Below are 15,097 nucleotides of genomic sequence, written 5' to 3' on the forward strand. Positions count from 1 at the left end.
TGCATACTTGCTAGATTCAGTGATTACCTTTCCAATAACACACGATCGTTTTAATTTCTCGCTAATTTGTCGCTGATTAACCATTTATCGCGTTGAATGAGTGAGCGTGTTCCCTTGCAGGGGATAGGTGGTACCTCTTCATGCAGCAGTATTGCTTGGCGAGGAATGCGTCGCTTTCTATACCCGTTTTTCGCAGCGTTTTTGTTTGACTATTTGTGTACATATATTGCAGCTATACTTCGTGCTAAGCACTTGTGGCGACCAACGCATTTAGTGCGACGCATTCGGGTGCTGTGGCGTTTGTCAAGGGAGTATATGCGCACTCTATAGACACAAATACAGAATAAACTGAGCCCAGCATGCGAGAACGAGAAGACCAGAAGGCGAAGCACGTAGGAGACAAGAAGGCGCTCCGTTGTTTACCGAGTGTAGACGACAAAATATACTTGCAAGAAATGCACAGCACTCAAAGTCCATCGTTAATTAATAAACCTACGCTACATCACTCGTAAAGGTGATGACATTCTGAGAATATTTCGGGAAATTTTCGATCAGACACTTTATTTATACAGTTTACACTTATGTGTCTTGGCAAAAATCATCACATGACAGTCGCCCAGGAAGTTAGGGCGATGGCGTTCACTTTTTCAAGGCTAAAGTGACTCCGTCGCTCACGGTGAGCATGCTGATCTCGACGCGGTCGTCGGACGCCATCTTGCGGCTTAGACGTCGCACGGACTCCGTGACGGAATCGTCGTACTCCGGGTTGAACGCTCTCCCTTGCCAAAACACCTGCGGAAAAGGCAATCCACGTGATGGCTACAGAATGAGCTCGCTAGATCGGAGTATAGTAGGACGCAACTTAAGAAGGCATGAAAGGCCCCCCCCAGATGACCGAAGCGTGGAAGCCAATTTCCCCCCGCGACTAAAGACAGTCTCTTCATGTACAACACTTGGCTATACCCTCCGAGGGAGGGGTCACCAACCATACGGATTACGACGTCAGTATAGATCAACGTTTCTTGCATTGCCAACTTGCGTTGCGTTACCATCTTGCGTTGCGTAACCAACTAGCTCACTGTGAAATTTTCCGTCAGTATAGATCTTGCTTTCATTGCTGCAGGCTGGTGTACATCCTCCTTTCAGGTGAAAATGTCCCTGCCTGATAGAGTTGTACCCGACTATTCATTTTTGGACGTGCGTGCGGCCACGTTTCACCGAATATACAGTTCAATATGACGGAAAGCGCGAACAGCCGGAGTTTTTATTTGCTAAAGTTTTTTATTTGAAATAGACACGCATACTTCAAGGTGGGCACATGTTAAGCGACATCCAGTTACAACACTGAAAAAACATGGCTGATCCCTCTGTCATAGGAATCGGTATAACACGAAAGTGAAACGTGTCTTCACAGACGTAGTTGAGCGTTTGTTGCGCATTCTTTCGCCCCAAGGGTGAAGGAATGAATGCTAAAGCAACAAATTGTAATGTCACGCGAAGAACGGCAAGCAGCTCGAAACTTGCAACGCGCTGCTCAAGCAGAAAGAACGCACGGAACGACCATATACACAGGATGAGAGCGAACTGTCACATTTGTAAAATTTCTGCGTGAGCACCGCGCTCCGTTCGCAAAACCGGCCACTGCAGTACGCCAAGTGACCTTCGTGCTCTCGGCGCGAGACGTACAAACCACCGCGATCACGAGATTAGCGCACGCACAAGCGACCACGCCCTGTAGACGCGGGCGCTCGTCTCAACGGTGACGACCTTTCAAGAGCGCTCTTCGACCCCTTCGCGCCATCTCGCTAGTGATAACGAAAACACGCTGTAACACAGATCTCTGAGTACAGCCACCGGCAAATGGTGTATATAAATAGTTCGCCCTTAGCCTTGCGAAGAACGTGCCGTCCGTGGCCGAATGGTTTCGCGCTGCGGAGCGAGGGGTCGTAAGTTCGATTCCCGGTGACGGAACTTTTTCTTCTGGTTTTTTTCTTTGCCCACTGTTAGTCTTTATATTTTACAACGTCATATCCGTGACGGAAATACGTCAGTGGAGCTGTAGTGGACCCCGGCATAAAACACTTTCGTTTTAAAAGTTAAAACCTACGAGATAGGATACTATCAACCATTACTCATGAACTACATCGATATACCTTATCTCACAATGGTACGAAGTCGCAGAAACGGGGTTCAGCGGGCTAATGGAGCGTCGCTTGACGTGCCCGCCTCCCCATCCCGTTTGAAGTATATACGTCAATTTCCAATAAGAAATCAATATATGCCAGTTTAAAATAAACGCATGGCGGTCAACACGTTTATTGTCCTGATGCACACAAGTCGCCCAACTTTCAGTCCACAGAGAGAGCGCCCTTAAAGGAAAACTGCCGCGAACTTTCACTTTGACTAAATCCGTTATAAACGAATAACGGACGCAGATTTAAACAATTCGCCAGGCCCCCGAGCCGGCAACCGTCAATTGTTGTTGTCATTATTCCTCTATGTAATTGGCAGCCTTTAAATAGCGTCTCATCAGACAACTCCGGCGCCAGCAGGTGGTTAGCGGATATGACGCAAATCTCGGTGCATTACTTTGACCACTCTGCGGATGCCGCGGTAATTCGGAGGTTATGCTCAAGCACAGAATTGGTTTTGAACGTACCAGGTTCGTCGGCGGGAACGTACCAGGTTCAGGTCGGCGAGCGATAAATGACGAGTGCGTTTGCATGACTTTTGATATCAAGAAAGGTCGCTTTCGGCACTAAACTATATGGTATAATAAATGCATAGGTTTATAAAATTATGAAATAATTTCACTTCTAATGAACCCCAAAGTCTGAGTCATCGCACGTGCATGCCATCCCTAGCCTATTTTTTAATATAAGCCTCCGTTTCTGCAAAAATATAAACTTGGAGTATTGATTAGCTGTCGAAGGAAATCGCGAAAACATGCATGTGCCATTTTCAAGGAAAACAAGCGTTTACCCATAGTCAGCTCGAGGCACACAGGTCTGCAATGATTATTTAGCAGAAATGTTGAGGTTGGTTGCATGATAAGTACCGTGAGAAATAGTACAACGCTCCTACAGTGAACGTACAGTCGCGCTCAATATGACTTGCAACATGGGAGCGCGTGGCCTCACGAATTCAAAGACTGCTTATGGCTTCAACTAGCCCTTATTTCCATAACTAAATGCTGTTCTCGCACTCGGGGATGATTCCAAATAAGAAAATATCGATTAGTTACTGAAATGAAACCAAATTGAACCCATGAGCAATCTTTGAAGTCATGAGGCCACGAGCTCTCGTGTTGCAAGTCATATTGAGCGCGACTGTACATGTACACAATGGGAAAACATATATTAATAACTCATAGGGCATTCGTGATTGGAAGTACAACGCCCGCTGCACACTTGGGAATCCATTAAGTTTCACAGTCGGGGACCAGGCTTCTTTCAAGGCATAACGAGCCGCAGTGTGAGGGACACGCATTAAATTGCCTACAGATTCTCAAATCAGTGAGGTGCAGGAATCCTGAAGCCTTCTGCGAATCACGTATAATGCTGCACGACCTTCGGGATCGGTGCACCTTTGACGAAGCGACGATGCCATGTGATGATGTCATCACGCGACGTCACGACGACGGTACATATGCGTTCTTTGGCGTCATTATGACGTCACAACTTGACGTCATCAGTTACGCAGGTCACGTAGGGTTTTTGCACCACTCCATTCAGCTGCCGTATTTTGTTCAAGGGGACGCTCAACGAGACACCTAAGGCTTTCGCCTTAAAATATAACTGCGCCATCTTGTGTGTGTGAAGTGCTGCAAAATAGGATGCTTCCGGAATCGTCACTGCCGACAATACGCTGATACTCTGGAGATGTATTTTATTAGTACGTCTCGGCACGAATAGACGGCTAGCTCAACTTTGAAACTGTCTTGCATATGATACGCAGTACATTGTTAATATGCAGAATGTGTCGCACATTTACTCTATATGTCTGTATGACTCACATTGTCGACGGCGATGATGCCGTGGCGCCTGACGAGCTGAAGGCCTTTCTCGTAGTACTCTTCTATGGAGCTTTTGTCGGCGTCGATGAATACGAAGTCAAAGTGGTTTGATTTGCCTTGAGCGATCAGATCATCTGCGAGGCGTAGAGACCACAGTTGCTGCGTAAAAGCTCCCTTCAGAATGTGCACTAACATGATCAGGATGTTTTCAGAATAACGACTTGACATACACGTAGTGTGTACCCTACAAACCACCTTGCACAATTAAAGATGTCCTGAACCACCCCTCGCGCTTGGTGAAAAGGCACATACTCTGGAAATCGGACGCTGCTGTGAACGGCTCAACCAAATCCTGCAATCGTGAGCGGCAAGGAGAGTTTACAAGCGGAGCGTGAAGTGTCACTTGCTCAAGCACCATTTCTTCATAGAGAGGCCCGTCCTCACTCTCTTCGGAAGGCCGACGCCAGCTTTATTTCGCCAGAGAGCAGATTGTTACCATTGGCCGATAGCTGACATAAACCAAGAGCGGCGTTCGGATCCGACGCGCTTCATACCACGGGTTGCCGCCACGTGCCGGCGCCGCGGTCTACAACGTGCTGAAATAGACAGCAGCAACACTAGCACGCACCGGAACCACACATGAGAGACCAATCGCGTTTCGTGAAACGTGCTCGAGTTTGTGACCCGCGCTGACGTAGAGTCTTGCCCCTTTGTCATCTACCCCTTTGTAGCTTGCAGTGCGCACGTCGGGACGAAGGAGCTGAGAATGCGTTCAAAGCGCGCGGCAAATTCCTGTAACAGTGTGGTTGACTGGGCTGGTTGGTGCATTATGAAATAGAATAAAACAGCGCTTTGGACAGGACGAAGTGAAGACGGCAGACACGCCGCGTCTGTTGTCTGCGCTTCGTCCTCTCCCGAGCGCTGTTTTTGTTCCATTTCAAATCCCCGTCTCTACGCTTGTTCTCGACAGATTTGACATTTTTTTTTTTTGCAGCGATCGATTTACGAGGCAATGCATTCCGATATTGAGGTGATTCGATGATTATTTGTAAGAGTGGTTCCTTTAAAGGTAGTTTCGACCACCCAAAACGCTCTTTTCACAAACAAGAATTTGCAAAAATGGGGTGTAAAGCTGTTTTGCTTCCACGAGTAGCCTTTCGGTTTGCGTAAGCTAAATGTTTTACCTAAGACACCCTTTAGGAGTTAAGGGTCTTATGAGTTGTGGAAACACCCATGGCCTATACGACAGAATACCAGTTGATAATTGGAATTAGCTCATTTAGAAGCGTCGAATATTAGATGAGCTTAGATTAATATAGTATATGTCTGTTATAGGGCTATCTTCAAGTCCGCCATAAATTTACGCGTACTCCGTGAATGTTTATTGTTTAATGATGTATAACAGGAATATTCCCACGAGCACTGAACGGCAGGTGAATATATGTCTATATATACCAGTTGATCGATGCATGACTGCAGTGCGAGTGGTCTATCTCTGAGGTGTTTTAAGCTGCTGCGTTTGTATGTATGGTTGCGTATGTGCAGTGTGCTAGCCTTCGATGCTAATGTGATCGGTTGATCCCTGTTAGTACTGATTTATTGATCTTTTCACTTCCTGTGGTAAGGGTATTTGGACGATTGGAAGCCCACATGGTATGCGTGTTTTGACTCGTGAAAATGCCATGTTTCTAGGATGTAAAGGTGTTAGTTATAGAGGTGTTAAAACCTCCTTATTGGTGTAATGTGCTTTACTGTGTATGAGTGTACGCATGCGTGCGTGGTTGCGTGCGTCTGTGCGTGGTATGAGAGAACACCGCACCGCTTACGGGCAGCTAGTCGCAATTTCTAACCGCCAAGTGGTATGTTAAAGATCGCGCTGCAAATTGATTATTTCAAAGACATCGAAAGTCGAATGTTTACGCCTGTATGCCAAGACTGCTTGGCAAACCAGTGGTTATTTCTTCTGATGTTAGTTAATTTTGAATCCTAGTCAAGTCCTCTGCGTACTACGACATTTAAAATATCTTTGTAGAGAACAACAGCGGTACGTTCGCGCGCAGTTGAGCTTATTCGAAAAAAAAAGACAGTCACCTGAGCCACTGCCGCAGCAGCGTCATTTACGAAGTTTTGGTCTAACGTTAAAGGAAAAAAAATACACAACTAAAAGGGCATTTCACGGCAATGCTCTAAATTTCATATTTCCTGCTGGATACAGACTGCATACGTTCGGCCCTGTTTCGTTGTGAGTAGTTGTAACAAGCAGCCTTTCCGGCGACGGAAAACAGTTTTCATACGGTGCGCATCCGGTTTTGTAACGACGAAAAAAAAGAAAGCGAGAACCTCTCTCACTGGCCAGATGCATTTCAGTTTTTCACTCGAAGTGATTGTTTGAGGGAGGCATGCTTCATTTTATAGCCCCACTAAAAAAAAAAAATTCTAAGCTTTTGACGTTTTCAGCCTGAATCGTACGCAGCTGCCCTCCATGAATCACGACAGTAAAGGCAAGGGGTAGCTGTCCCGAAAAAGAAAATAAGAAAAAAAGAAAGGGAAGATCTACTACCTAAGAGCTGAAATAACGAACGCGTTTCGTGCACCTCTAAATAGAACGCGCGTTTGCGTGAGGCGTTACTTTTGTTGTTGTGTTTTTTTCTTTTTAATGACGAGGCAGGATGCAGTGACAGGATGCGTGGCCTGACGCAGAACGTAATCATCTGGCCAGGAGTGATTAACGGCGGTACAGAGAGAAAGAGTTTTACCGCAGCGTCAGGGAAATTCGTTATTCTGCTCCGGAGTTGATCACATATAACCTCGATCTGCCTGTGAACTCCTTTGAAAGCACTCGGTGCAAATTTTAGTGCTCTTTTTTTAATAGTGAGTACGATGGTCTAAAAACCTGACGACCTGAGCTAGAATAAAGTTGGTCTGAAATTGCGTTTCACCCTGTCTCATTCCTCGTCAGAGGCTGGGTCCGAGCTAGTTGGTACATTGACATTATGAAACCGTTAAGCGCACAAAGACGGGATAGATAGATAGATAGATAGATAGATAGATAGATAGATAGATAGATAGATAGATAGATAGATAGATAGATAGATAGATAGATAGATAGATAGATAGATAGATAGATAGATAGATAGATAGATAGATAGATAGATAGATAGATAGATAGATAGATAGATAGATAGATAGATAGATAGAAAAAAAGAAAGAAAGAAAGAAAGAAGCGGTCTAAGTGCCTTTAGTCGGCGAAGGAATGCTTCGCATTTAAAACACTGACATATTCTCCCAGCAAACATCAACCGGTGTGCTCGGTGGCAAATTGTAGTTCCATACAATGCGAATGTCTACTACGAGACCATCGATTGCTGATCTCGCAGTCTATCCGCTAGTACATTACATCGGCCTTAGGTGATCACACACGAAGTCTGCGAGTACGTTTATTGCTGATCACATGTCAGTCACGAAAGTATATTCCTTATAATGAAAGAAGTTACCCGTCATATTTGTTTTAAGGAGGCTATTGCGCAGCATATGTTCTGCTACTGTTTCGCACTGCTGTAAAGATATGCGTCACATTAAGTGAGCATCAAGTGTTGAGAAAATGCAGAATTGAACTTGCCCAGAGACTTTTTGGCGTCGCCAGTAATAATGTCAATCTTGCCCTCGACACCCGCCTGCAAGGAATGCGTGGAGATTATTTTTACTTATCACCGGAGGCCGGACTTATAGGCACTAAAAAAGCTCGTTTTAGGCGCCAAAAATAGGCAGGCAAAACAACGTTTTAGGCTTCCAAAATAGTAAATATAGGCACATTAAATTTTCACATAAATGCAAATAATTTGAAACGAAGACGTGCGCGAGTTTTATCTACGAAAGGAAAACAAAAATGTTATTGCTTAAGATGGCGCAAAGGCGTTAAACAGTTGAACATAGCCGTGCAATGTGCTGTGTCCCGTACGGTTCGCAGAACACGGTCTCTCCCGTGTTCTGCACTGTGAGTCAAGATTTCACTGTGAGTCAAGATTCCACTGTCGAATAAGCACACTCCTGAGTGTCTTCTCGGCATGACTTAGAAGTGCAGAGCACGAGCAGAGAGCCAGATCGCTAAAATACCAAAAGGGTGGGATTCCTTTTATTGGCCGGGCCGATTTCTGCCCTGCCAGTGAATCACTGGCGTAGCCAGTGGGGAGAGGAGGGTTCAACAGCCCCCCGCCCCCGAAACTTTTCAGTTTGGCATGTGTATATATGCACGCATGCATACAAGCGCACTCACGAATGTATACATAGAGTATGGTTGAAACCCCCCCCCCCCCACTACCTTCAGAAAAAGATGTCTGGGTACGCTAACGCAGTCAACACCTCACAAATCAGAAAAACAAAAGCCGCGTGCACGTCACATTTTTCTTTCTTTCTTTCTTTGCTCTTCACTCTCCTTTCTGCTGACGGCTCTCCACGCTCTTGCATTCGCTAACCGCGCACGCCATGTCTCTGCGGAGGCGAATGTGCGTGTCCCACTTCACGGCTGCTAGCAGTTGCTTCCGGGAATTGGTTGAACTAGAGAACTAGGTTGAACCCCATAGTTCCGAACAGTCAGTGTTGCGCGGTAGCATGAATAACGGTCTCAAACTGCTCCCGGGAGCGAAATTTGAGGCTAAATAGTGTTATTACAAGCACCAATTTTGAAAATAGGCATTTATAGGTATTTGTGAGCATTTAGGCACAAACGCTAATAATATGCGTTTATAGGCACAATGAAAACACTATAAAAGCCCTTTTTAACCTCTAAGTTATGCTCATATATGAATGTCGCATGATAGGAGCGCAAGGAACAAAATAGGCATTTGCCTAAAGTCCGGTCTCTACTTATCTCTAACGACGGAACTCGGTTATTCGTGGAACACCTCGAATATCCAGGAAGTGCCTTCTAGCACCCCAGTGGGTTGTAGACTAATATTTTTCCTTGCCTATTCTCACGAGCACCTTTTCACGAGCACAGTATTCGCAACGAATATCTGTGCTAGACTTGTTTGTAAAAGCAAATGCTAACCATTTTTGATATTTAAGGTGTTATATTATTGAAGGTGAAAGGCCAATGGCAAGTATTATTAAGAATCAAGCATTTGTGAAACTAACATAATAGTGCTTATGCTCATAAAAATCGCCAGTGTATTCGATACATGTGTTTCATTACAGGTGCACGCGTATGTAAAGTCGTGGTAATGAGCACATGCAATAGTCAGAAGCCCGTAGGTGTGTAGCAGTATGCAAGAGGGCTGGTGCATCGTGGTTTCATGAGTGCAGATTGTTCTCAAGATAGTTAATTCGGCGAGTCGGCACGTCTGCATCTTCCCTCACAGCGCGAACGAAACAACAAGGACGCTAGAAGAAGAACGATTCAACACGAGCTCTGCACTCATGACTGAAGGTTTTGTTCACGCAAAAACCAAATACATCGAAAAAAAAAAGACGCATGAGTGCACCAGAACTCGAACAGTGGTTTCTATTGCTTATTGTGCGCGAGGTCACGCGAGTTTTTGTACCGAACGCCGCGAGCTCAAGGCCAGTGTCTCATGAGGCACCTAACGCTATCGCTTTAGAGAACCTAACCCACTGAAGACACCTGCATCTATTTTCCATCTGAAATATATCTTGACCAAGGCCGGCGGAACATCCTGGCGATCATCCTGTGAGTCAAGATGTACAGAAGACGTCTTCCAGACATCTTCACAACAGGCCTAAAGCTGATTGTGTTCGCCATTTCGCACTTTGTCTGCTGTCTTAAAACGTATCGTGCAACGGGCGCTCGAAGTTCGGCTGTGTGCGTTGCCCTACTTAGGATATACTTGCAAGACCTCCGGTAGACGTTTCACAGCCACCCTTGTAAACTATTGGCCTTGTCGGCCACACAAAAAATGAACTAAATGAAAGAAAGAAACACGTAAGGATAAAAACAACTTCACCTCTTTCCAGAAGGGTCTACCAACTTTGACGATCTCCTCGTCAATCTCAAGACCAACGACTCTGCCATCTGGTGGAAGCGCGAGGGCAGCTGCCAGTGCGCTTACACCCGTAAATACGCCTACAGTGAAGAAAAAAATGCATGAAGACGCCTTCCGATTGTGTAGCACATCTGTCGTAAGCACTGGCGAAATACAAAAGCACGTGCAGACTAACAGACACATGAATCAAAGCTATGTACGTTTATACAATGCAAAACAAGATTATATGAAATAACGAAAGCGAGCTAAATACACAAAACAACAACAAAAAATCCGGCAGATCCCACGCACTGTGGGAATCGATGCAATGCGAAGCAGCCAGCAAAGAGCTGCATACATCGCCTTGTTTGTCTTTGAGCCAAATGAAATCATTCATGCCATGGCATCTAGTTCACCATATATGGCATGTTTGCCATACACGTATGTATGCAGAATCTGGTATATGTACCATGCTTATGAAACGTATCTTCTGGTATATACATGCATGACCTGTCATTTATGTTCATCAAACACTCGTGTCATGCCATACACTTTTTTGGTATATATCCAGTTAACGAAACGCCCGGAAGCGCATCATGACAGTGTCATGTGAATGATACCGTACATGACATGCATATAACATGATTCGCATGTTAGGACCGGTCACTTATGTTCGTCATACAGTCACATCGAGCAATACCAATTTTGGTGTGTACAAACGAGCGAAATGGCCGCAAGTGCACCATGAGTGTGGCATGTAAATCATGCCATACATGACATGCATGTCATGGTTTTCATGTTACCACCTGTAACTTATGTTCGTCATAGAGTCGGGTCCCGCAATACCAATTTTGGTGTATATCAAGCTAGCGAAACGGCCGCGAATGCACCATAAGCGTGGCATGTAAATCATGACATACATGACATGCATGTCATGGTTTTCATGTTACCACCTGTAATTCATGTTCTTCACACAGTCAAAGCGCGCAAGACAAATTTTGGTGTATATCAATCTAGCGAAACGGCCGCAAGCGCACCATGAGCGTGGCTTGTAAATCATGTCGTACATGACTTGCATATGACGGTTTCTATGTTACCACTCTCATTTACGTTCGTCATACAGTCGCGTCGCGCAATACCAATTTTGGTTTATATCAAGCTAGCGAAACGGCCGCGAATGCACCATGAGCATGGCATGTAAATTATGACATACATGACATGCATGTCATGGTTTTCATGTTACCACCTGTTATTCATGTTCTCCATACAGTCACATCGCGCAATGCCAATTTTGGTTTGTATCAAGCTATAGCGAAACGGCCGCGAATGCACCATGAGCGTGGCATGTAAATTATGACATACATGACATGCATGTCATGGTTTTCATGTTACCACCTGTTATTCATGTTCTTCATACAGTCACATCGCGAAATGCCAATTTTGGTGTATATAAATCTTGCGAAACGGCCGCGAGTGCGCCATGAGTGTAGCATGTAAATCATGTCGTACATGACATGAATGTCATGATTTTCAAGTTACCACGTGTCAGTTACGTTCGTCATACAGAAATGTCCCGTCATACCAGTTTTAGAATATATCCATTCATTTAAACGGCAGCTAGCGCCCCGAGACCATGTCAGGTAAATCATGCTGCACATGACATGCGTGTCTTGATTTGCACGTTAGGACCTGTCATTATGTTCGTCATGAACTCTTGTCACGCCATACCAATTTTAGTATATATGAAATTGACGGAACGGCCGCAAGAGCCCCAAGGCCGTGGAATGTAAAGCATGCTGTTCATGACATGCGTGTCATGATTTTCATGATATGACTTGTCATTTATGTTCGTAATACGGTCATGTTATGCCATACCAATTTTGGTATACATCCGTTTAACGAAACGGCCAGGAGAGCACAATGTCGTAGGCGGCTAGATAGATAGATGATAGATAGATAGATAGATAGATAGATAGATAGATAGATAGATAGATAGATAGATAGATAGATAGATAGATAGATAGATAGATAGATAGATAGATAGATAGATAGATAGATAGATAGATAGATAGATAGATAGATAGATAGATAGATAGATACGCTCAAATTCGAAGAAGTTCGCTAAGAAACGCTTCGCATTTAAAAACACAAAAAAACAAGATACTTAGGAAAAAATGAAAAATAAGTAGAGATAGAAAATTGACTAATGTAAACATAAATCAAGGGCACTAACAAATACAGTATACAATAAAAAAAAAACTAAAACGAAGTCATGATCGTAAGATACACAAGTTTGCGATTAACACATAAATTAATACGAATCAAGCGTGTACAATAGTCTTGAAAGTCGTTAACAAATGATCACAACAAGAAAATTAAACACTGATGCACATATGAAGAAGCCTAAAAAGAGTACGCGTGGTGGATATCTAAGCGGAAATGTTTAGTAAAAGTTCTTGAAATGTTGTGAAATCTGTTTGAGTGGCAATGTGGGATGGCAGGTTATTCCATGAAACTGTTGTTCGGGGAATGAAAAAATTAGCATAATGAGCTGAGCGACAAGTTATACGTTTTATCTTGAAGATATGCAGTGCGTGGAAAGATGGCTGTTGGTGTTCCGAAGATGTGGTGAAGGTATGGGTGATAGAGTTTGTGGAGAAGCGAAAGGCGGGCAGTTCTGCGGCGATGAGGCAAGTCGTCAAGCCGAACGCGAATTTTAATTCTGAAATGCTAGTATAGGGTGAACAATCAGAAAAGATGAAACGGGCTGCACGGTTTTGAAGAGATTCGATTTCTTGGGTGATGTAGATTTGTGAGGGATCCCAGATAGCTGATGCGTATTCGATTTTAGGGCGTATTAGTGTGATGTATGCTAGTCTACGGAGATTATCTGGAGCATGCTTGAGGTTGCGTTTGAGTAGACCTAATGAGCGGTTAGCTGATGCCAACGTCAGGCGGATGTGATGATGCCACGTAAGGTCAGACTGTAAGTGAACACCTAGGTAGTTATACGAAGTTATACGATGTACTTATAACGATCGCTGTTGTTCGCGCTATCTTGTAAGGGTTCCGCTCAAACCCTTGAATCAGCTTTACAACGCACTTTACTTGTTGACGTGGATAAAAATTTACTCTAGAGTATGTAGACAGGACAGGAGAAGTGTCAATGCACAGCGCTTGTCCATTTCCGAAATTATCGGATAGTGGCTGTAATGGTATAAGACAGGTTAAACGAACCGTGTACGTCGGTAGGGTAGGAAAGCGCTTGTAAATTAACAGAAGCAATAAAGACACATTCGCAAGGGAAGACGAGCGCTGAAATATCTATCTATCTATCTATCTATCTATCTATCTATCTATCTATCTATCTATCTATCTATCTATCTATCTATCTATCTATCTATCTATCTATCTATCTATCTATCTATCTATCTATCTATCTATCTATCTATCTATCTATCTATCTATCTATCTATCTATCTATCTATCTATCTATCTATCTATCTATCTATCTATCTATCTATCTATCTATCTATCTATCTATCTATCTATCTATCTATCTATGAATTGTGGTAAATGCGAATGACAAACGCTCCACTGTCAGAAGGCGACGATAGCGGAAGACGACGATAGACATAGAGTTTCTTACAATAATACCTAGATGGGAATCTGGCGCTAGTGTCTACGCGGGCTCATTGAGCGGCGCTTCAACCACCATGGGAATGATGGGAAGTACAGGCTTCGGGTTTGCTTCAGATGAATTAGGTTCTTGAGATTCGCGACGCTTGTTTGCCGAGTGTAAAACAAAGCTATATGAAGTTATTTCCAATTAAAACTTGCTTCATTCTTTTGTACGTAAAACTTATTGCAAAAAGTTTGCGTGACCGTGGGATAGAACTGAAACCTGGTCAAGTTCAACCACCAGGGTATGCATTGCTCTGTCATTGTGTTCCAGATTTGGCGTCACAAAATAATGAACCATTTTCTTTACAACACCTAAAACAAACGCGCTAGTCTTTCCCTCGAAAGTACGCATTATCTATTTATGGAAATAACAGTACCGTATTGAGTGAGAAACACGTATCATCTGCTGCGATGCCATATGCGTCCGTCCAAGTGGCCTGCCCCCAACGCATCTCTCGTTTTGTTGTGAAGTCGAGTCAGAGGAGCGTGACGGTGCATCTACTTAGCTTCGCCATCGTTTTGCAGTCGATTTAAAAGAGTTTTGACAAGTAACGCATATCACAAAACGTGAACTCTATGCAATTTCCTGCACTGGCATGGGACGCTACATCTATGCGCAGCGGTGAGTGCACGACGCTTTGCTAAAACTGTCAGATACAACCTGTAAAGCTGCAACGTCGCAGCAAATCAAGAAATCTGGCGATCTTCAGCCTCTTTGAACAACAAAGGCACTGATTGAGTGCTTTGCAACGCACCCCACTGCCCACGCCTCGCAAAGAACGAAACTGAAACTGCAGAAAAAGATCCGTAGACAGTTCGTTAGCTAACGAAATCCAATCCGAAGCCTGTACTTTCCATCATTCCCATGGTGGTCGAACGATCGCAGCGCCAGTTTCCTCTCTAGGTTATTGTAGGAAACTCTATGACGATAGGTGGTTCTGATAGACGTATATTGCGCCAAGTAACTGAGGAACAAACAAACGCCCTCGCTCGCGGTAGCCAGACCTGTCTGTTAAAAGTCTTCCGTAAAGCAACGTCCAGACTATATATATATATATATATATATATATATATATATATATATATATATATATATATATATATATATATATATATATATATATATATATATATATATATATGTAGAGAGAGAGAGAGAGAGAGAATTGCGAATGTGGACACGCGAAAAGCTCACCTACGTCCAAGTAATGTCTTGCCTTTGTAGCCTTGAGCAGTATCTGGAAGAGCTGTAACTGAGACGTGTCGCTCATCCTATCAGCATGGGGTTGCTTCTGGGTTTCCTTTCATGCAGAGGTACATGCGTGTGGTGAAGGAAATAATAATTAATGAAAAACAATAACGAAGGGAAACATTAATTATTAAGGTAGTCTTTTTTTAGACCATGCAGAATTTCTATAAA

At 43.8% G+C, this 15,097-nt stretch overlaps 2 protein-coding genes across 2 annotated transcripts in view; both read right to left on the reverse strand.

Moving 5' to 3' along the window:
- LOC119383131 (peroxisomal membrane protein PMP34) overlaps positions 1-15,097 on the reverse strand; it is a 182,545-nt gene that overhangs the window by 79,832 nt on the left and 87,616 nt on the right. The window lies entirely within an intron of this gene.
- On the reverse strand, positions 638-14,972 carry LOC119381197 (catechol O-methyltransferase domain-containing protein 1). Its single transcript, XM_037649149.2, has 5 exons — positions 14,873-14,972; positions 9,976-10,094; positions 7,635-7,689; positions 4,016-4,149; positions 638-792 (listed from the first exon to the last, which is right to left on the reverse strand). Exons 1-5 carry the CDS (start codon positions 14,946-14,948, stop codon positions 640-642), a joined length of 537 nt encoding a protein of 178 aa, XP_037505077.1. The 5' UTR covers positions 14,949-14,972; the 3' UTR covers positions 638-639.

This window comes from Rhipicephalus sanguineus, chromosome 2 (genome assembly GCF_013339695.2).
Source record: "Rhipicephalus sanguineus isolate Rsan-2018 chromosome 2, BIME_Rsan_1.4, whole genome shotgun sequence".
NCBI classification, from domain to species: domain Eukaryota; kingdom Metazoa; phylum Arthropoda; class Arachnida; order Ixodida; family Ixodidae; genus Rhipicephalus; species Rhipicephalus sanguineus.